The sequence below is a fragment of the Ctenocephalides felis genome, unplaced genomic scaffold, assembly GCF_003426905.1.
Source record: "Ctenocephalides felis isolate EL2017-DRISC unplaced genomic scaffold, ASM342690v1 CF-g0.4_SCAFFOLD_03571, whole genome shotgun sequence".
Lineage (NCBI taxonomy): Eukaryota > Metazoa > Arthropoda > Insecta > Siphonaptera > Pulicidae > Ctenocephalides > Ctenocephalides felis.
Window position 1 is genome coordinate 13,558,347 of NW_020539725.1, and position 23,823 is coordinate 13,582,169.

Consider the following 23,823-nt stretch of genomic DNA (forward strand, 5'->3'; position numbering starts at 1 on the left):
TGATGAAGATGAATTTCAAGATTTAGACTGGAATGATTATAAAAAATGGAGTAGGAGTTCAAAAACCAAACGGTTAGTATTTAATTAAAGAAGAAAGGATAATTTAACACGTTTGGAAACGTTTGTAAGCATTTATTTTAATTGTGATGCAGAATAACGTGGATGCTGAAGCATTCAAATTTAATTTGAAAGTCAATTATTTTGAATTTAATTTAATATAATTATAATTTTTGTAATTATTATACCTGTCAAAGTAATGACTAATTGATTCTTCATCATATATTTTCCCGTAGTCACTAATTAGCTTGAGCAAGCAAATTGCGTAAAATAGAAACGTAATACTTAACGTGGATGCTACAACATCCGTGATATAAGACTAAATAAGATTAAAATATTTATCATATTCGTCTGACTACTCTCATAAACGGTGTTTAATCAAATTTCGGATCACACCAATTTAAAAATAATGACTCTCCATTTGTACTTTGCTGAAACTTTTACTGTCCGCGAATCTATTAATTAAATTAAAGTTTGTTAGCAATTACTGAAACTATACTGAAATCTAATTTTGAAATCAAGAAACTAATTATAACATGAAAATATGGTTACTTTGTTCTCAAATTAAAATTATTGAATTGTCATTTATTAATTTTAATTAATACACCGTTCTAGGATAATATCAGTTTTAAAAACCCTTTTACTCATAAAATTTACTCATAAAAGTCCTTATTTAGAAAATGATTAAAATAAGACAAAATTATCAGAAAAAATATATGGAGGTGTTTTTAAACATCAGGTATCAATATTTTTTCCAAATCGTTAGTATTTTAATATTTCATAATTTTTTGACAATTTTAAATAAAGAGTGAAATTATATCAAAGAACAATAATTTCTCATTTTAATCGGATTACAGTAGTTGTGATATTGTTAAACAAGATTTCTATAACTTTCCCATAATTTTATTGCTATGCTTTATGTGTATACCTAAGGCTATGAATGTATCAACCGCAAGTTCTATAAATACAATCATTAATAATAATTTATTGCAAAGCAATTATAACAAGAGTAAATTGACTGTTGAATCTTTTGACAAATAAACTGTAGATGACAATATTATTATTATGATTATGAAATATATTTAAAAAATTCCACAAATCTTGGTTCATCAATGATAAATAAAATATTTATAAAGATTAATTTGTTTATACAAATTCAAAATACTTGTGATTCTCTTGCAAAAAAATATTTTAAAAACACATGCTATACTAATAATAATATTTTTCCTTTCAGAGATAAAAAATTCAAGTTAGGAGACGACCTTTCCATTCATAATTTGGATCCGTAATTGTTGCTAAAGACCATTTTTTAATTTATTTCTTGTTTTGTAGCTGCCATGATGTATCTACATATTTAGGTGTTTCAGTTTGCAAAAAAAATGTATGATAAAATAAAAAAAATAATTTAAAAATAAAAAAGCTAATTTAAAATTAGCTATGGACACATCAAAGTACAATTTCCTAAGTTGTTAATAGTTGTTAAATATTGTTGAATATTTGTACGTAACTACATTTTAAGTATTAAAATAATTAAGACATATAATAAAATATTTATGTTGCACAAGTACTTGTAATTTGATAGCATAAATGTAAGTGAAAATAATAAAAATATATAGTTATGAATAAAAATAGTGAAGATTATGGCATATTCATTAATACGATCGTTTCAGGACAACTTATTGTACAAGTTAACAATGCAATTATTATTAGCATTTAGCTACATTGTCAAATACTGCCTAATTAATTAATAGCTAAACTAGTGTGTATATCATTGTGCCTTTAGGCATATTGCTGAAATATCCCATACAAACGATTATCAAACACTAATATTCATAAAAAAATGAAACGTGATTACTGTAAGCAATGTATAAAATATTACTATAGGATCAAACATACGAATGATAATTCATAAAGTAAATTTATATTGAAATGATTTTGTATCTAAGTTATAAATAATCATTCGTTAACGCCTAAGGCTCAACCCTATTCTAAATCATTCAAATATATTCTAATACTTTTCTAACAGAATAAGCATTAAAAAACCGAATCCTTCATTGTAATGTATCATGTCCCTTGCAGACCCCCAAATATTAACCCTTCCTTCTAAGAAATTATTTTTCTTGAACTCGATTCAAACAAATCGCAGGTCAATAATTGATTTGGACAAAATTGTAATGGAATGTCGCTTAAATCCACAAAACAGACCAATCGGAAAAATAAATAAAAGTATAGAAAACTCTGTAAATTAGTTAATATCCCAAACTCCATCTAAGTTACATAATTATAAAAATTTATGATATCAAAAGATCTATTCTGATATTTAAAATTGTTTATTTGTTGTTATGGCAAAACTAGATTTTTTGAATTCTTCGACGAAAAAAAACATAAGAGTCGCTTAAATAGTTAAGATGCTTGCTAAAAGTGAATCATAAGAGATTCTGATCTCAAAACTCACTTGTTATATAGTTCTAGGTATTTAGAGAATTCCAAATATTTGTATGAAACCCAATATACTATCCATTTTTTTATAAATTATCTGCATTAACCTAAAATTGTTGAATCTTACTTTGTTATACTGACTATAACATGGCTTCTTGAATATATGGTAACACAGTAGTTGTCCAATCCAGTTGTGACTAATTAACTATTTAGAAGTATTTGTTGACATATTTATGATTATAAATGCACCCATACCAACGAGGGGAGATTTTCACTTGAGGTTATATTAGAGATCTATAACTTCACGTGAAAATTTGTCATCAAAGCTACTGTTATTTCCTTGGTATTGCCAAATTTGAATCATCCAAATCGGTTCACTCATAGCAATGTTTTTTTTTTAAAAAATAATTGCAAAATGATCAGGGGATCATAAAACATAAGAATATCGATTTTATTTCATTAACGGGAAGTTAATTATGCGAACTAGAAGCAAATATATTTGTTCATTACGTTTATACGTAAAATCTACTTTCTATTCTCGCATGAATGATGCAAAAAATATACCAACTTATGTGTAAATTGTTTTTTAGCGACAGAAATATAATTAATTTGTAAATATTATGCGTAGTTTATAAAAATATTAAGAGCAGAAAGTACTAGTGGAAGAAGCACAGACATTATGACATGGAGTTTTTGACATGAGCTTTGTATAAAATTCTATTAAATTTTTTTGATAATTAATTTGAAAAAAATAACACTTGTTCGTTTGTTTTCATAATTATTTTTATGAATTTTAATTTTAATTTTCGAAAAACCGGGATGACTGGGGACAAAAAATCGAAATCCGGGACAAATATTGCCTTTAGAAAAACCCGGGACACAAGGTGAAAATCCGAGACTCACCCCGACGTATGGCCACCTTAATTATATAAGTATGTGATTTTGTCCAAAAGTGAACAAAAATTAGTAAATAATAATCAATAATTTAAATACCTGACATAGGTTCATTCACTAGCACTGGCATAAGTTCATTGATTTTATTAAAAATAATTATAATAATTAATTCCCCAGAAAACATGAAAAAAGCACTCTCAAAAAAAACTCTTGAAAGCGCGCTGCACCTTGGAATATACACATATATATATATATATATATATATATATATACATATATATATATATATATGCGTGCATATTACTCGTATACCATGTATTCCGCTAAATTATTGTAATAACAGGCGTAGAAAATATTTCTGTGATTAGATTATATCAGATAAACATAATATTTTAGGTACAGTAGCGAATTAAACAATTATAAATACGCTAATAATTACTTATATAATATAATTACTTTTTTTATAAAAAAGGGTATTGATAATTTTGAATTAAACTCAATTTAATCAATACCAAATTTTTCTATGTAAAATGAGAAATCATGGCAAAAGATTCAATGAAAATCATCAATCGAATTGTTTGTACTCTTAAAATGTAACTTTGTAAAATCAATGTAACGAATTGAATTAAACTATATTGGTTTCATTTACTAACTCACATTTTTTGTAAAATTTACTAGAAAATTCAAAAGAAACCATTATGCAAAAAAATATTTTAGTAAGATCAACTTCTGTAAAATAGATAATTAAGACAAGCCGTGCTTTACAATAATTGCGTTTAGAATTTATACAATAATATTTAATTAAGTAAATTATGATTCGGCTAGTGTATTAGCCAATATCGATCCCTGATTAAATACGTATTTTGAATTAGTTGTGTTGATGAACATGATTTCCAAAATCAATAAGGCATACTAGGGTAAATAAACTTGCATCTCTTTTTATTCGCTACTAGATGACCCGACAGACGTTGTCCTATACCCATGTCTACAATTTTTTAATATATTATACTAATATTTACCGTTTACCTAAAAATAATAATTATTGTTTTTTAAGTTACTCATCACGCTAAAATGCATATACATTTACTATATGAGCGATGTTAAATGTAGAACTGCTATTAATATAATGTTGAGTCTCAATTCCCACACTATATTGAAAATTGAAGTCTTTTAAAAGGTATAACATCACCATAACCATAACATAACAACTGTACTTCATATTATATTAAATTAATTTAATTTTGTATTATTTAAAAAGTCCAAAATTGTATGTATTCTACTTTACTTTCCCATTTGTTGTTATAAAGTGAAATTTTTACGAATTTTAAAAATAATGTGGAAAGATTAGCAAAAGATGCAAAGAAATTATATATTGAAAAAAAAACTATATTGAAAATTTAATATCCGAATCTTGTGTGCGCACCCCTAAGGCATGCGCTCATTCAATCTGCCATACATATACTGTATCTTATCGCAATAATAATGGCAATAATAATGTAGACACTTCATTTTTCATAAGTAAATTGAAATTTTTGGCAGATGATAGTTTTCATTTGTTTTCAATGCAAACTATGACATGTTTTTTGCAATTTTTCTATTTATTTCTACAATATTGCACATACATCCCAATACTTTATAATCACATACATCCTAGAAAATTTCCTTAACAAACTTCAGAAAGATTTATCAAAATCCGAATAATCGTTTAGGAAGAGTATACAATGAATGCTTGCAATTTAATATAAACTTTATATAATAGCAATAAAGCTCTAATTGATTCTACGTTTTAGTTAGAAAACGTTTGTATGTGAAAAAGAAAAGGGCTGTTTTTAGAGTTTTCCCGGCAATTATTCAATTTTTTCTCGCCGTAAAAACCATTCTTGGACTTCAACGAACATTTTAAAAAAAGAATTGGCCAACACATTTTACGATTCATTTTTATATTATAGATATAATACATATCTTATGTATGAATGTTGAAGCACTAACCACCAAATATTGATATAGGGATATCAAAGCAAATCCAAATATTGACTATGATTAAAATCTTAAATTCATCTGAAATCTGAAAATGCAATTAAATGCGTGCCTGCACAAATTCGTAATACAAGATAAAACACTAGAATAACGAAATATTATTGCGATAAGTCATCAAATATAGATAATGTTTTATAACATCATATTTTATAGTACAATATCGGAAATTTTAGTTGTTCGTCATGTAACAAGTAATAGGGAACGACAGTATGAGGTGAAACATTGTAATGAGCAAAGATTCTCTAAAAATCTCTTTAACAATAAATTAATAAAAAGTTAATGTGTAATAAAAGCTTAATGTTTCTTAAAGTTAATTTTCTTATTTGGATTAATAATTTTGTTCAGTGCACTATAATATCCTGTTATTAAAAGAGTGATTTCTGGTGAATCTTACTTAAATATTGAGCAAAATGTGAAAATATGTTATAAATTTCTAATCTAACAATATTATTAATCACAGGCCAACCTCGTACGTTAAATTAATTATCTAACATAAATTGACGTTGAGGTGATATTGCTATCAATTGAAGTTATATTTTTGTAATATAATAAAAGGACAGTTTCGTTAACTCTAATTAATTGTAAATATCACCAATTTTATATATGTTAAGATAATTATTTATTATTATCAAGGTGTGTCCTATTGATCTTACTAATTGAATTGGTACTTTCTGCACTCTCATTAAATAAAAAAATAGTCTTCTGTATACGTTCTATTCGACTGAACGTTTGGAATGCATAATTAATAAACAGTAAAAGAATTCATAACTTAAATTTTAAAGACAATTTTTTTAAAGCAATTTACAACTCGCAATTACCTTCTATTTATATTGTACAAGTCTAAATATCTGAACGGTATCCTTTCTTTAAAAACGCACTGAATTCGAATTATTTGTGCATATTGTAATATTTCATAGCATACAGATATAACATGATAAAATATAAAAATAATAGTATAAAGAATAATTTTTATTAAATAGGTTAACATCTTTTGTAGTAATTATTCTTTTACAAGTTATCATCGTGCACTTCAATTGAGCAATGTTGGCTGCACAAAAATAATTAAATTAAAAAAAAATTAATTTTTTACTTATCAGAAACTAAGATCAAATTATTTAAAGACATGATTTTAAATTAATATAACTAAAATTGAATTTGTGCAACCAAATACTGATATTTGATAACAATAATGTTTACTACACGTGGAAAATCAGGAACAGAAATGTCCAGATCATCATCAAAGGATAATGTTATAAAAGCAGCCGCATATATTTCGATCGTGAGTATAATTATCAAATTATATATCAATCAATTCATTTCTGAGAACATAATTATGACAGAATGTTTTAAAAATTCTATTGATTTAATTTTATCCATAAGTATTTCTAATCTATTTACAATTACTGATAACTTAATTCTTAATGTCTTTTAATTGTTATCTGATAATCGTATAGTTGATAAATTATTACTGCAACAGTACTTAAACTGGGGTATTAAATTTAGTTGATTTCAAATACATATAAATATATATATATATATATATATATATAAATTATTTTGAAAAACCTTTATCCAAATGAAATCCAAAAGAATGCTGCAATGCACAAAAAAGTGAAATATGCTAAATAAAAAGGTTCAAAAATTTTGTCAATGATGCGTACTAAATGTTAGTTTTATGTACCTTTTTCATTTAATTAATTAACTAGTTGAAAGTCTCATTTAGCCTTAAGGCAAGTTGCATGAACTTCCCGAAATGAGTAAGAATTGACTCAATTAATCGAAATTGAAATTTAGATACTTAGATAAAATTTTCAACTTTTTATTTCAAAAATAAATTTATCAAGAATACGACCCGGTAGATTTTTATCTAAAACTAATCAGTATCATTTTCAACCAATATCTTTCAAACAGTTTTTGATTTTTTTAAATCGATTCAGAGCTAAAACGTAGACAAAATTTTTTTCACTTTTCTGCTATTTACAAAGAAACGGCTCAGCCGATCGTTGTAATTTGTGCAAACTTTGACGAATTTTTAAAATTAAATGACTTGTTATAGAGCCGTAATATTTTAGTATAATCTAAAAGACTATGGTATATATACCGTCAAAAAAAATTCATAAAAATCGTCGAAAAAAAAAATTTTTAACAAAAAACTAGTCAGCACGATTCCCAACCAATATGTTTCGAACAATTTTTGAATTTTCAAAATCGATTCACACTTGCGGGCTAAAACGTGGACGAAAATTTTTCACTTTTCTGCTATTTACAAAGAAACGGCTTGGCTGATCGTCGCGCAAAATTGATAAATGCTAGTCCTTATCGAGATACATCGAATGGCTTTTAAATTTTTGAAATCGGTCTAACCGTTTTTGAGCAAACGTCGATTAAGAACCAAAAAAAATTGTTCACACACACACACACATACTTTATCCCAATTTAGTTTCATTCGATTCAGAATGGCTTGAAACATCGAGAAAACATAAATTTAGCAAATAGGCTTTTTTTATGAAAACATAAACTTCGGGAAGTTCGAGTTTCATCAATGGACTTTAAATTTTTAAAATCGGTGCAGCTGTTTTTGAGAAAACAAGGTCGAAAGTTTAGTCTTTTATCACACGCACATACTTTTTCCAAATTTGGTGTCAAACTATTTAGCCTGAATTAAAACGTTTAGAGAATATAAAATTAACAAATCGGATTTTCTAGCAAAATTCTTAAGCTCTCCTAAAATAAGAAAGTTAAAAATACGATAACAAGCATTTAACAAGTGTCATCGAACATTTCAGCATTTATGGAACACTGCCATTTTTCATGTTTTATAAAATCATTATATAGAGAAATTGGATGTAGTTGGTAAGAAATAAGAAATTTTTCTTAAATTATAAGTTAGTTTTTTTGGCTACAAAACTTGATAATATTTACATTTAGTTTGCTGAAAGATTCTAGCATGTTATGGTTAATTGCTAGACAGTTATCACTAATTGCAAACGATAATTTTATCTGAATATGAAATTTCCAAACGATTCGTAAACCATAAGTATAATTACCGTTGCAATCCGACTGCTTTTCAAATGCGTCATGGTTTTTTATAATGTCGTAAATTCAACGTATTGCAAATTGCAATTGCCTTGTTTTCGCTTTCATTACAGATCACGCACAAGTATGCAAAAATATAATAATAATAATATAAATATAAATATTGAGAATGTAAAAGTCATTACACATATTACGCGTGCCTCCAATGACGATTAAAAAGCTCATATTGAATGTCATATACCTGAATACAAACGAAAAACATTTGTTTTGAAATCTTTAGTATGAAATTAACAAGTATTGTACAAGTCGACAAACTTTGAAAATTTGAAATTTATCGTTTAATACGTTAATCGCCATGTAAGTCATGTGTGTGCTAAGAATTTCTACACGAGCCTCGTTAAACGTATATGTCTGACATACACAATTTGGTAAAAGGCAACGTCAATCACAGATGTGCGACACAAACGATGTATTTGCAATAAAGCTTGGCCTATCAGGAACAAAACCTATAAGACTGACTGTCGATAAAAAAAAGTTTTAATATAGAGCCATGTGAGTCATATATAAAGTTTTTCTTTAATACATTAAATTTAAAATAAATTATCAAATAGAATTGCCAAGTTTCGTAACCATAACCAAAAAATGGTTACAGTTTGACCAAAGCTCGGGTCTAGGCCAAGGATGAGCAACCCGCGGCCCGCCAAGCATTTCTCAACCAAATTATTTTTCTAGATATTTTATCAAACACGACTGTAAAGGCTAATTTTGTCAGATTTTTAAGTTTATGAAAAAGCTTCAATTTTATTCAAAAAAAAAAATTGTTTTTATGTTTTTGAGAGAAAACTGGATTTTTTTCAGAGTTCCGATTCTCTAATTAACACATAACGTAATTCAAAAATGAATGTTATTATTTTAGCGTTACAGTGGGTGAATTATCAAAGTAATTTGTGTAAGCTGCCCCTTTCATTTAAATACCACATTTTTATATATTCAGAATTAGTTAGTTATTTTCATACTAGATAATAATGTTCCAGAAATATTCCATGTGGCTGTGGTCAGCTAGTATATCTTATATAAAAAATGAATCGCAAAATGTGTTGGTAAGCGCATAACCCCACAACGCCTGAACCAATTTGGCCAATTATTTTTTTAAAATGTTCGTTGATGTCCAAGGATGGTTCTCACGGCGAAAAAAAATCGAATAGTTGCCAGAAAAGCCCTAAAAACAGCCCTTTTCTTTTTCACATACAAACGTTTTCTAACTAAAACGTAGAATCAATTTGAGCTTTATTGCTATTATTTGAAGTTCATATTAAATTACAAGCACTCACTGAATACTCCTTCTAAACGATTATTCGGATAAATTTCTAAACTTTCTGAAGTTTATTAAAGAAATTTTCTAGGATGTATGTGATTGTAAAGTGCTGGGATGTATATGTAGAAATAAATGGAAAAAATGTAAAAAACGATATGTCATTGTTTAAGTTGAAAACAAAAACTATCATCTGCCACAAATTTCAATTTACTTATGAACCTAGACAATATTAGAGTATGTATAATAAATTTATAATCATAAATAAAAAAATGAAACGTTTACATTATAATTGCCAAAAAGCAGCTGAGATGTGCCAGAAATTAAAATAATATAAAATACACTATATGTATAGCAGATTGAATGATACACATATGAACAGGTTATGACAAATTAATTCACTTAAAATCAGAAATTAAGTATTAATCAGGGGCCTTTAATGCGATGCATACGAAAAATACGAGCGCACGCTTAGGAGGCGCCAACACAAGATTCGGATATTAAATTTTGAAGTATTTTTTTTAATATATAATTTCTTTGCATCTTTTACTAATCTTTCCACAATATTCTACATTCAACATCGCTCATATTATAAATGTATATGCATTTTGGCGTGAAGAGTAATAAAAAACAATAATCATTATTTTTAGGTAAACGGTAAATGTTAGTATATTATATTAAAAAATTGTAGACATGGGTACAAAATAACGTCTGTCTGGTCACCTAGTATATATATATATATATATATATATATACATATATAAATTACGTGCGGCCCGCCTTAAAAATTTATAATTTAAATTGGCCAGTGGGATAAAAAGGTTGCTCTAGGGTGGTCTAGGCTGTCTTAAAACCTTATAATTTTCAAACTACATGGGATCAATTGAGTTCTGGGACATCGTGAATATTCATATTATTACAGAAAATATTAGAGAATAGAAAAAAATATCATCAATAAATTCTTTATAAGTCGTTGATCAATTATAATATTATTTTCAGCCCCAATCTCTAATATGGATGGCACTGTCAATAACCGGGCTGATAGCGCACAGCTGTCTGGTTCCGGCAACATCGATTGATAAAGATGCATTGTCAACGATACTTTATCATCAATATTTTAGAGGTAACAATAACTAAAATCAAATTCACTAATACTCTTAATTCACTAGGAATTATTAGAACTAAAGCTTCTTAATAATAATGTTCATACATTATAAGAAAATGTGCAACCTCTTTTATGCTCAAAAAATCAACCATGGCGCTCCAAACGATTCTGAGTTTTGGCCATCAGTTCCACGGAATTACCTTACAGAAAAATCTGGTATTATAGGATTTTTTAAGCATTTAAAGGATTGTAGATTTTTCTAGTATTATTTATTAACTGATTTTTAAATTGTTTCAACCCCACGATCGCCTTGCTTTTATTAGTACAAAATATAGCGTAAATTTTGTATCTATATACTCCAAATACTTGTTGACTTGTTGTTCAACAATTCTCTCACAATTTCCGCTGATACAAAACTTGATAGCATTGTTTGTTTATATCTTAGTTTTTTTACGATATTTTACTTGGGTATTTTAGCCTTTTTAAGAGAAAAACTTCAAAGAAACATCAGCGTTGGAAAGAAATTTGTAGTAATCATTAAATGGAAATATAAATTTGCAAATGCCTTGAGAAAAAGATTAATTTAATATTTAATAGTTAATACTTCGTAATGAAACAATTTTTATTAATAAATGTATTTTTACTAAAAAATTTGAGTAGTTTTTTGATTTTCCTATCATGATATGTTTCAGAAAAGGAATGTGTGGCAATTCTTGATCCAACACAAATGCCAAAAATAGAAAACTGAGCACTTCTGAAGATGTTTATATTTGGATGTGGTTGTATCTCTTTGTTAGCTTTTTCTGGTTTATCTCTTCATTGTTTCTTGCAATGAGTAAGTATTTTGAGTAAGTCTGATGAGTTATTGATACCTATATCGCTTTATATTTAATCATTGTCTTCTATAACTCATTTATAAATATAATGTCAAAAAATTTACAGGCAAAACTCGCTTTAAGAGATCAAGTAAATTGATTGTCATAGCCTGGTTGGTTATAACGAGTATTGTTTGCATAATGGATTTCATCTTGGCCATATTCTTTGGTTTAGATTATCAGCACATTCACGATTTTCAGGTAAGTAAATAGAAGATTTTTATCTGATCCTGATTAATTCATCATCTTGATGGAAATAGGTAGGTAAACAGTAATTTCAATGTTTGCTTGAAGTATAGCAAAAAATATTGCTTTTATGATTTTCTTGGAATATCTAAAATTAGTAAATGCATTAAAATCTAGTAAGTGTTTAGTCAAACTTTTCAATTCAGCGACCTTTCCCTAAAAGTTTTTATAAGATTGTGCTCTTAAAAAGTTCAGTGTGGTTACGAAAAAATCTGTTCACAAATTGTGAATCACAATAACACTACTGAAGGCCTTCTCACAATCCCACATAAAATTCAATTTTGAAAATTCCAAAAATTATATTAAATTCCTAATTGTCCTATTATACTATATCCTATTATATCCTAAACTGATTTAGAAGAAGATGTTACAAATTTACCCTATTTTCAGGTGTTAAACTCAATATTAGGCGGTAAGCCTCTGGCAATGCAAACGGCTGCTGGGCTTATGATGGCAATGGCAATGAGAGGATTTGTTTTATGGTTTATAAATGCATGTTTGATAGCATATATCACGACAATTACTGTACTTTCAGAGAAAACCAAAATGGTAAGAACAATGCATAGCATTTTTTTCAATTAAGTATAGGTTAATAAAATAGTTCACCGGCAATTCAATTTTTCTACACATTTTGATAAATCGATCGATTTGGAGATTTGCATCATCGTTCTTGATGAGAACGATGTGTATCTTCTAGGTCCAAATAAGCCTTGACCAGTTCTGGTTACGGTATATATCCCGGTCACAACTGTCAATTTTTTACACAATTTAATGGAATTTTACATTTTCTTAATAAAATGCATAACTAAAAAGCTGCTTGTTGTTTTCCAGAATTAAAAACGATACTATCAATACGCAAACAAATATCATTAAATTCATAATAAAAAAAAAAATGCCATCATGATTTACCTACAATCTGAAGTACTAATGACAACATTCTAAAATATTTCCATGCAATATTGAATAAATTATTTTGGATAAATAAATTTGATTTTTGATGAATTTGATTTGAGTTAAGTCAGCCAATGCTTAATTATTTTGAAACAAATTACCGATTTGAAATTTACAATTTCCTCAGATAATATTTTTGAAACAATTATTGTATTTCATAGCCAAAACAGCACATGCAAGGCAACACTTGGTTATATGATAACATTTCGATTGGCGGAGGTGATTTCGGAGAAAGGTAAATATTTTGATTCAAACTTACTAATTACTAATTTTAAAAAAATATTATGAAGATATTATTACTTTAATATTAAACAGCAAAAATCTTTACAACTAAAATATTAATATCCAATCAGTTGAATTAAGTAACAGTCAATATTCTAATGAGCATATAGTTTAATATCAAACAACTATATGCTCTAATGAGAATATTCAGAATTCTGAATATTAAATACAGAATTACTCAGACGATCTCTTTGAAACATGGTATTATATATGTAATTGTGTTAAATTAACTAATTTAACACAATTACATATATAAAACATTTAACATTTAACAATTTTAATGACGACTTGCAAATTACTGCCAAATAACAACACCACCGAAAAAATGAATATAGTTATTGAAAATTTGAAAATTTATCTACCTCATGCCCAAATTCATATATAAGAAAATTCATATATAAGAAAATTCAAATAAAAGCAAATAACTTATTTGTTACAGATATCATTTCTTATTTTTTTATAAATTAAATGTTTTATAACAAAATGTAAATTAGGAAAAAAGAATACCTGCTCCTATTTCATTTACTTTTCAATAGGTTGTTTAGATAATAATAATGCGCTATGATAATTGTGGTGACAGTATTCGGCTGAATTCTATTACTGATAATTTTGTAGAATTATTTCAGATGAATTTGATCAATTTCAATAAGATCGATTTCTCTGTGAAACTAGTATAAGTTTAGTTCATTATCATATATTTCCTATTCTCATAGCAAACCGAAAGGACTTCCAAAAACTAATCCCCCTACATCTGGATGGGCTTCACTCCAAGAGTTAATGAGAAGATACAAAATTCACACACCCAAAAGAAGTAAAACGCCTGTCCAGGATAATGGACAAGTAAATAATGGATTCCAATCAGATCCACCTTTACAATTCGTCTATCCAAGGGTCTCAAATGATAGAGATTTTTATGAAAACAGTTCGATATTTTAACAATGTATATATATAAATTTAATATTTTTTAAAATGCTTTGTAACAACAGTTATTTATTTATATGTTAAATAAAAATTATTTAATTAAAACATATTTGTTTTGAGACTGGTGCAACTTGTTTACTAAACACGTATATACAAAAATATCACATTTAAAATATGTTATTATTTCATAACTATTAGTATAGTTTTCATATTTTTTATATAGTTCAACGTTTACTTATTAAATAATATAATATCAATCTATTACAATTTATGAGTTTATCTACTTAAGTATATTTAGCTTAACAAAAAAATATTAAACAGTTCCTAACAAAGGATCCAATGCATTTAAAAATATAAATTTATGTATATATCTATCATCAGTATAATTTATTTAATTTTATACTGAAGAACTCGTAAGGATTTCACATGGAAAAACAATTTCAAATTCTGCAAGAAGTTACAAACTATCCTGAAAGCCTGATCCAGCCAGTTCGCTTAATTTTTTAGGTCTCGCCGTTTGCTTTATAATTTTATTCAAGCATGTTATTCTCCAGTATGCTTACAAAAACTCTAAATTTGATAAACTTTTCTTAAAATAAAAATTTAAAACTGAATCTTTTGCTTTCACACCGTAAGTCTAGCTTGATCTAAAATCCTTAAAGTGATTCTAGTATTAGTGCAGTAAACGGAGAGGAAAAAAGGGTATAACTGTATATAAGGGTATAAGAAAATGTAAAACCTCAACACTAGATGGCTTTAAATACAGCAATTAAATCTTGAACGAAATAAAAAACGACTTTGCTCTTTCAAATCTTGCTTAATATTTTTCCTAGAACACTTCGTGTGATACCGATTTATTAAAATTTTTATTGACATTATTTTGTTCATTACATGATTTTCGTTAAAATGTATATTTTAGGAGATATTTGCAAAAAAAAACGAAGGAAAACGCCAAAAATATATGAATCTTTAGTGGTCAGTAACTTGAAAAGTATTAGTTTTTTTGATATTTTTTTCTTATAATTAGTTCTTCTATCGATTTCCGACGTTATTTTGGAAAAATGTAATTACACAATTGAGAAGGGGTGTCATGTTGTGTCAAGTGAATTGTTTTCACTTTTGAACTTGAGGGTAAGATGAACCTGATTCCAAAATTTCATGAAATTCGGAGACAGTAAAAAAATTCACACCTAAAACGCTGTTTGTTTAATGATAATGTTTTTAAACACATTATAAATTCAAAATACCTAATATATGACTGAACCAGTTTAATAATAATATAATAACTTATAACAAAAAATCGACGACGACAAAAGAAAGATTATATTAATGAGGTGCTTATGTATGTAAATTAAAAGTTCATTTAATTTTTATTAGGTATGTTTTAATAGATGCTTTAAGATATATATTTTTACACGTTCTCTTTTAATTTCACATTACTTTTTTGTTTGATTCAACATTTACAACACATCTTAAAAATTTTCAAAAATATTGCTGCAAACCTTATAATTTTGATTTAGAAGAGCTGCTAGAATTTAGAATCAAAGAATCAGGCGTGGCGCAATCTCTAGAACTATCACTCAACGTCGATAGTGCAGATTCATCTAAATTAGTATTTGTCAGTTCAAGTCCTTTGTCACTACTACCATTTTGTTTGGGTGAACTGCCCAAAGAAAATGTATTAACTTGCTTTGCCTTTTCTTTACTGCCAAAAAATCTATTCGTAAATCCACGTTCAGCATCTGAACTAATGGGCGTTAAAGGCACACCTAAACTTTTACACACTTTTTTAAATAACTCATTCTCATCCATGTCTTCAATGTTGATGTTGTTGATCTTCCCTGAATTTCGCCTGTTCCTTTTACTACGTTGTGAATTTGAAGAATTAACACTAGAAATTACTGAAACATCAGATCTTTCATCTCTAACATTTCTGCAAGGTCTTGGACTGGAAATATTATTACGACTAAAATAAGAGCACTCATGAACATGATTGCTGCAGAATTTTTCTTTTTCGACAGATATTTTACAATTTGTACAAAACTTTGGAATATCTCCTTGAGGAGCAGATTCAAAAGACGTTGGTTCAGCGTAGTAAATATTAGGAACGCGTTTACTATATAAGACGCAATCTTCCAGAGGTTTCATCTTTTTAGCAATATCTTTAAAAGTTCCTTCATACATATCTGATGTATCAACATCTATAAGCACATTTGGTATTTGCATTATTTTTCCCGGCTTTACCTTATCTAATAGTGGATTTTTATTCATTTCGTTATGGACGCTATTATACTTTATGGATTGTTGTTCATGTTTTACTTCACTGACGTGATCGCCAAATGTTTCTGATGACTCCTGTATTTGAACTGATACTGTTTGCTGAATTTCAGACTTTGTTTGTTCATTATATTCAATCTTATGAAAACTGTTTTTTACATTTAATTTCTTCTGCTCAAAGCGCCTTAAATTATTTTGGACTTGGTTGTTAGATTTTTCATCACTCCCGTCTGAAACGCTAACTTTTTTGGTTTCTGAATATAAGTCATTTCTTTGTTTTTTATGTTTCTTGGAAAAATCAAGCGTTTCTGATTTTTTTGCAATGTCTATTGTAAATTTTGATTCATTATTTTCCTTTAATTCGTATTTATTAATATCTCTAGTTAAATCTGCGACTGGGGATGATGCATGGATGTGTACTTCCTTAGTTTTCGTTGATAACTCACTATCATCATTTTTAAGACTTGAGCGCTTTCTTTTAATGTTTTCCGTATTTTCTGCACCAACGATCTGAATTCTTTAAACAAAAATAAACATGAAGAACACTGGTGAAGCATACTTCAACAAAACATTAATACTCGCAAAAAAACACACACGATAAAATGAAATAAGCAAATTTTTGTAATGCGAGGTAAGACGCTAAAGTCGTAATAAGGCACAGTTTAGATCCAAAGCAAACAGAATTACCGAACGCTTTCTTGCAGATGACTGCAATGATATAATAAAAATATTTAAAATAAAATAATCAGTTACCTCATTGAAGAACTTGCATTTTTCACAGAAGTAATATCAGATTTACTTGATGAATTGGAGCTGGGTATATGTTCCTTGTCGGAACTTATAATTGGTGACAAACTGCTCGGTCGAATAAGTTGAGTCACGGGTAAACATAATTGACTTGTATAAAATGGCCGCTTATTTTCATGAACTGATTTTGTCTTTGCTAATTTACATTTTAATTTCATTATTGATGTGCGATGCTGAAACAGAAATATTTCATACAACTCTAGTAAAAAATTATAACATTTAATATGTAACTGAAAACAAGCTAATCACTCAAAGAGCAAATCTATTCAAAGTAGATAAAAATTAAAACTTTATTTATAAAATATCGTAAAGAATACCTTCAAAGTTTCATCTTTTAACGCCGTGTTTTCCTTTTGAAGTCCAAGAATTATGTCACTGAAAAGTTTTCTTTCGCACAACCGTTCAGAATCAGACGCTTGGAGGATTTTTTGCTCCTGGCTAAAATGCGAAAAAATTATGGTAATATATATATATATATATATATATATATATATATATGTGTGTGTGTGTGTAGGAACAAAATGACACAGTGGACTTATTTAATAATTCGTTAGTTTTATTAACGTTTGAAGAATGAAACCATAACCACAATCCTGTCAGATGTTGAGCGTCATTGTCACAGTCTTGTCGCAGTAATCAGTTCAAACGTGTCAGTCAAATCGTACCTAGTTATTGATATTCGTAACTATTTCAATTAACTTATGCCGGTCTAGTTTGATTTCGATCAATTTCATTGCAATAAGCAAGTGTTTGGAGGAATTTTGATTATTTATTCTTTTTTGCTCAACTTCGAACAAAATGACATATTTCGCAAGCATTACAGAACCAAAAAAAATTAAAACCTATCAAAGGCGATAGGCTTATAACTTTTCTACTCCCAGTATGCAAGAAATATTTGTTAAAACATACCAAAAGATCCACCAATAAAAATAAGAGACCGGAATGAATATTTTTTGACAAAGTTTTGTGTGCGTGTGTATAAATTAATATCCAAAAAAAATAGTTTTAAATCCAAACAATTAGTATGGTGGACCTCTCAGAGGGTTTGTCGACTTGAACCATACTTTCAAAATGTCCAATCCTACCTCTCAATTATATATTGAAAAAAATTGTGACCTTAGAAAGATAGTTAAGTCGTTACTTATATACCTTAATACTTCTTGTGTCAACAAACGTAATTCCTCTCATCTTTTACATGGCAGTTACAAAGTTATAAATTTCATGAAAAGTAATTCTTTACAGTGTTAAAATCTTTCGTTCGTTACATCCCTTTTCTGTTTCTCATTCCTCTTTTCACGCCGCATCCACTCACTCTAACGCACGTGCCGCGTAACCTTGAATTCAGTTGTGTTAAGGTACCCATCCATTAGGAAGTTTATTATCGAAGCAATCGGAAGATTTATTATGGAATGAGCAAGAGGCAGATACAAAATAGAGATGAAACATGATGTCATGGGCAATATTTTCGAATTCGCGAGACATCGCCTATTATATGTTTCAACAAGCATTATAAAAAAAATTAACAGTACAAAAGAATCATTAGCACCCGACTTAAAGATTTTTATGAAGATCCGTAGTAAAATGATAAAAATTAATAGTTCAGGCGACTAAAATGATGTCCGCAGTTCTGGCGGAGAGCGGAGCAACCAGATTTTACCTGAATATTTTGCCAATTTTATGAGACCATAGTCATAAAATGACTCGAAACGATACCTTTTTTCGTAAAATACAAAAATATATTTTCAAAATCACGTAGGTAAAAATAAGTAGGTGAAATTCTATATTTATTTGTGCATAATATTTAATATTTATTTATTATTTATATTTGAAAATTATTATAAATCCATGCGTTTCAGATAACATCCTTGCTTTTATTCGGTTGATTATACAGCCAAGAATAATACTTTATCTAAGTAAAACATTTGAAATAGTTCAAGAATAAAAATAATAATAATAATAAACTAATCTAAAATTACTTGAAAAGTGCTCTATTGCAAAATATATATTCAGATATTACAAGTAACCATACAAATAAGCATGAATAATATTTATTCTAAGTACAATAAATAGTGAACTATTTATTTGTACGTTTCGACACGGTGTGTCACCATTCAGTAATTTTTTTTAAATACTTATACAGTATAACACCAGGAAAAACAATCACAAAAATTGAAACAAACATTATTGAAAAATAAAACATAATAAATTAAGTTTTTTTTAACTTCAAAAGAATTTTTTTTACTTAATTTATTATGTTTTATTTTTCAATAATGTTAGTTCCAATTTTTGTGATTATTTTTCCTGGTGTTATACTGTATAAATATTTAAAAAAAATTACTGAATGATGGCACGGACCGTTATTATTCTCTAAATAAAGGTAGGTACTTTTATATTCACAATATTATTTAAATTATATTATTAAATGTCTGTCAATAATTCCTTTTCGAAAAAGGTAACATTGAGTTTAATGTATTAATCCCGAAAGTCCACAAATGAATTTAATCTGATTTTTCCAAAACCCGAAATTCTATAAATTAACCGTTAACACCTTAGATCGCAAAATCCATTTCTTGCGCTGATTTCAATGATAAATTGAAAATTTTTGCATTGATAATTTTTTATTTCAAATAAATATATAACAATAAGAATATTTCTTTATATATTATAAATAAAATCTTAGAAATGAATATATTAAGAACGGCGATGGGATGTATTATTATCTAATAAAAAACTTTTTATATAGTACAAAAAATTGATTATACTGAGAAAATACAACATACATAAAGTTTTCAACATTTTATTCATATGAATAAAAAATTGATTTTTAATTCGTGTTTTTTCTTTCAAAAATAAATATAATATTGAATTTGTTTTAAAAGTTGTCCGTTTTTAATTGCACCTCAAAAATATGTGTCATTGGTTTGGAATTTAATTTCACTTATAAAATCCACATTGCACGACCCTTTCTCGTATCTGCATTATTGTAAACATAATTGTAAATGTAGACATATATTCCAAGATTAAAGGCCATGTTTCAGGTTAAAATTAGGTTCTAATATAATGTTAATCGTGAATAATTTGTTATAACTGCTATTAGTCTACATTTGAACAATATTTTGAGCTATATATTTGAGACAAAATTCATTCCAAATTCATCTGTTGCAAATGTACAACCTTATTTTTATATGATTAACTTTAATATGATTTTTATATAAAAAATAAATGTTTAAATTAAATGAAAACGATTTAAAATTTGCAACAAAAGTCGATTTTATCTCATTTCACGTTCGAAATATACATACTTTTTTCTCTAATGTTCAAGAAATATGAATGAAATTTTGTTCGATCGCCCGAGACACCGAAAATTTTTACAACTGGACATTTATTGGTCATTTGGTCATAAATTGCTCGGTAGCCTGGTTGCCTAGTGGATGGGTAGCATTACTGTGCACAGCGAGCGAACAACATGAAATATAGGAGGGCAATATATGCTCATTTAAATTCTCTTTTTTATTAATTATTATTAGTTATGGTGTTTTTTGCACAAGTTTAGTGTTTAATAAATTATTTATTAAGATATTATTATTTTTGTGTTTTTTCTGGTTTCGTATGTATATAATTTTCTAATTATTTTATATTTTTATATTTAATATCAACTATTGTTATTTATGTAATATGTTTTTTAGATTACTAAATGATGACACATTAATTGTCGAAACGTTTAATAGAATAAAAAAAAATCTATTTTAATCTTTTTTTTAATTCTACAATTGGGCTGCAAAATACTTCAATATGAATAAATTAAATACTTCTTTATAAAAAGTTAAAATTAATTAATAATAATTAATAATTAGTTAAAATTAATTAACACACACACACACACACACACACACACATATATATATATATATATATATATATAATATATATATATATATATATATATATATATATATATATTATATAAATACACATATATAATACATATATAAATGCATAGATAAAAGAAGAGTATAAATGTTTTGAACCTCTACCATAGTCTATGATAAGATACACTGCTCAAAATGTTTGCAAAGCCCTGCATATTGTCATATCGAAATGTCATAACCAACCTAACTGTCAAAAAAAATTTGTGTTTGCTGTAGTTACTTTTACGAATCGACTTCATAATAATAAGGATACAATATATTATCATTTTGATTATTCAAAATATTACTCCTAATGAATAGGAATAAGTGACACATTTTTTTAATATTAAATGTATCACTAAGGGTGTTCGTGTTTCTAGCGGTAAAATTTAGATCAATATTTAATATTAAACTTATTTTTAAATTTGTATCAAATCGTTGCATAATTTCATCATGCATAAAAGAAAAGCGTACAGTATGAAAGAAAAACTTGAATTCATCAATAAAGTAAAAAGTGGAGCCACCAAAGCCTCAATAAGTAGAGAATATGGAATTCCTGAAGGCACCATAAGAGGTTGGATGAATGATGAAATTAAACTGACTTCCTTTGTCAATGAATTAGATGACAATTCAACACTTAAACGTAAAAAGGTTCGACTAGGAAATCATGTAATTTTAGATAAATATTTATATAAATGGTTCATTGAAAAGAAAAAGAATGGCGAACATGTAACTGGACCTATGTTGATGTCGCAGGCAGAACAAATTCATAATACTTTGAATTTAGAAGGTAAATTTAAAGCTTCACATGGTTGGCTTTGGCGTTTTCGAAGAAGACATGGTATTTCACAAAACTCAACTCATGAAGACGAAATAAATAAAGAAGATTCTAAAAATGAATCAAATTTTCATGACTTGTTGTCAATTTATATCAAAGAAGAAGGACATAACGAGATATATATAAAAGAAGAAGGACATACTGAAATTTATGATGACAATGAAACAGAATTTTATCCTGCAGAAGCTGAAGTAGAAAGAAATGAAGAAAGCAATATCATAAATGAAGTTGAAATACCTACTACAAAAGACGCTTTGAACGCTTTAGAAATTGTTTATAAATGGACAGAATTACAAAAAGATATTGATAGAATGAAACTACAAAATCTTGAATGTCTGAAACAAGATATGTTGCATAGTTTAGCAGAATCCAAACAAACAAGAATTACTGATTTTTTTAAGTGATCCATAAATTATATAGTTATATATATATATATATATATATATATATATATAAAATTATTTATTTTAAATTTCAGAACTAAGAGATGTTTCAACTTTAGGTTTTATGTTAAGCATGTATAATAGATAATAACAGAAAAGAAATATTTTCATAATAAATATATAATAAAAACTAAAAAATTAAATTAATTCAGAAAATGGTGTGAATAGAATGTGTGTGAATCCAAAATATATATTTGCGAGCCTTGCTGAAAATCTTTTATCATCCTATTTTCATTTATTAGTTTCTAAAAAGTTGAAAATATTTGAAAAGTAATTTTTCTTTTGAAACTAATCAAATAAAAGTGCAAATGATATAAAATAATATGAATATAAATAATTGCTATAATATTAATTGGACCAAAGAATTTTCAAAAATAAACATAAAATATATTACAAGGTCTACGATTTTCAGTCAGGCTCAGAATTATTGCTCGTGAATTATTTATCCTGATTTACTTAGTGTAACAATTTGATGTGTTTTTCAGTTTTAATAATTCTTTCTATTAATGATCTCATGATAGGCAGTTTTTTTATTTGAAACAAATTTGATAGATAATGACAAATTATCAATATATCAATCAATCAATATATAAGGTTGTCAAATATCTCCCTTCCGCCTTTTTGTATTATAAACCAAGAGCAAAAAAGCGGAAGGGAGTATTTGACAACCTAATATATATAGATATAATATATATATATATATATATATATACAGTAGAATCCGCTTAGTATGACATCGAAGGGACGCCGAAATCTCGTCATACTAACCGGTCGTCATTAAAAGCGTACTGAAGAAAAACTTTTTAATATGAAAATATGTTACATGTTTCAGTAATTTAAAAGAAAAGCCTATACAAACGTTTTAATTAAAATAAAAAATGACAACATTAAAATTTAATATAAAATAAAATTGACATAGGTAGGGCGGGGCCACAACGGTCCAATTTGACTTACGGTAATTATACTGTCTAAACCCAATGAACAAATATAACATACATCAAAGAAGCCTCTATCGAACTATGTTCAGAAAAAACTTACATACATATGTACAGAATTCCTAATTATATAAAAAATTATATTTTTTACTATTTTTAAACATTTGATATCTGACCCATTTTACCTCACATACGGGATAAAGTGGAACAACCAGGAGGCGAACAGATGCAATTTCTTCTTTTAAATTTTAAAAGCATTTTACGCTACATTATTGAACCAATTGCAAAATATTAATTCTGTAGGTACATTTGTTACAAAGACAACACAGATATTACATTGATCTGCTATTGGTCACAAATATTCATCAGAAGAGCCGGAATAACAATTTATTCAATTAAAATCTTGTAAAATTACTTTTTTTAACTTTTACCCTTTATTGCTTACACCTTTGCCAAGTAA

At 27.2% G+C, this 23,823-nt stretch overlaps 2 protein-coding genes across 2 annotated transcripts; one reads left to right on the forward strand and one right to left on the reverse strand.

Moving 5' to 3' along the window:
- The first annotated feature begins 11,633 nt into the window (after window positions 1-11,633).
- On the forward strand, window positions 11,634-15,543 carry LOC113385651. Its single transcript, XM_026623498.1, has 6 exons — window positions 11,634-11,715; window positions 11,823-11,956; window positions 12,392-12,550; window positions 13,114-13,187; window positions 13,948-14,156; window positions 15,533-15,543. The coding sequence occupies exons 1-6, from the start codon at window positions 11,655-11,657 to the stop codon at window positions 15,541-15,543; spliced, it is 648 nt and encodes a 215-aa protein (XP_026479283.1). The 5' UTR covers window positions 11,634-11,654.
- An 11-nt stretch (window positions 15,544-15,554) lies between these two features.
- Window positions 15,555-17,678, reverse strand: LOC113385363. Its single transcript, XM_026623210.1, has 3 exons — window positions 17,557-17,678; window positions 17,186-17,412; window positions 15,555-16,949 (listed from the first exon to the last, which is right to left on the reverse strand). Exons 2-3 carry the CDS (start codon window positions 17,395-17,397, stop codon window positions 15,659-15,661), a joined length of 1,503 nt encoding a protein of 500 aa, XP_026478995.1. The 5' UTR covers window positions 17,398-17,412; window positions 17,557-17,678; the 3' UTR covers window positions 15,555-15,658.
- Window positions 17,679-23,823: the final 6,145 nt, after the last annotated feature.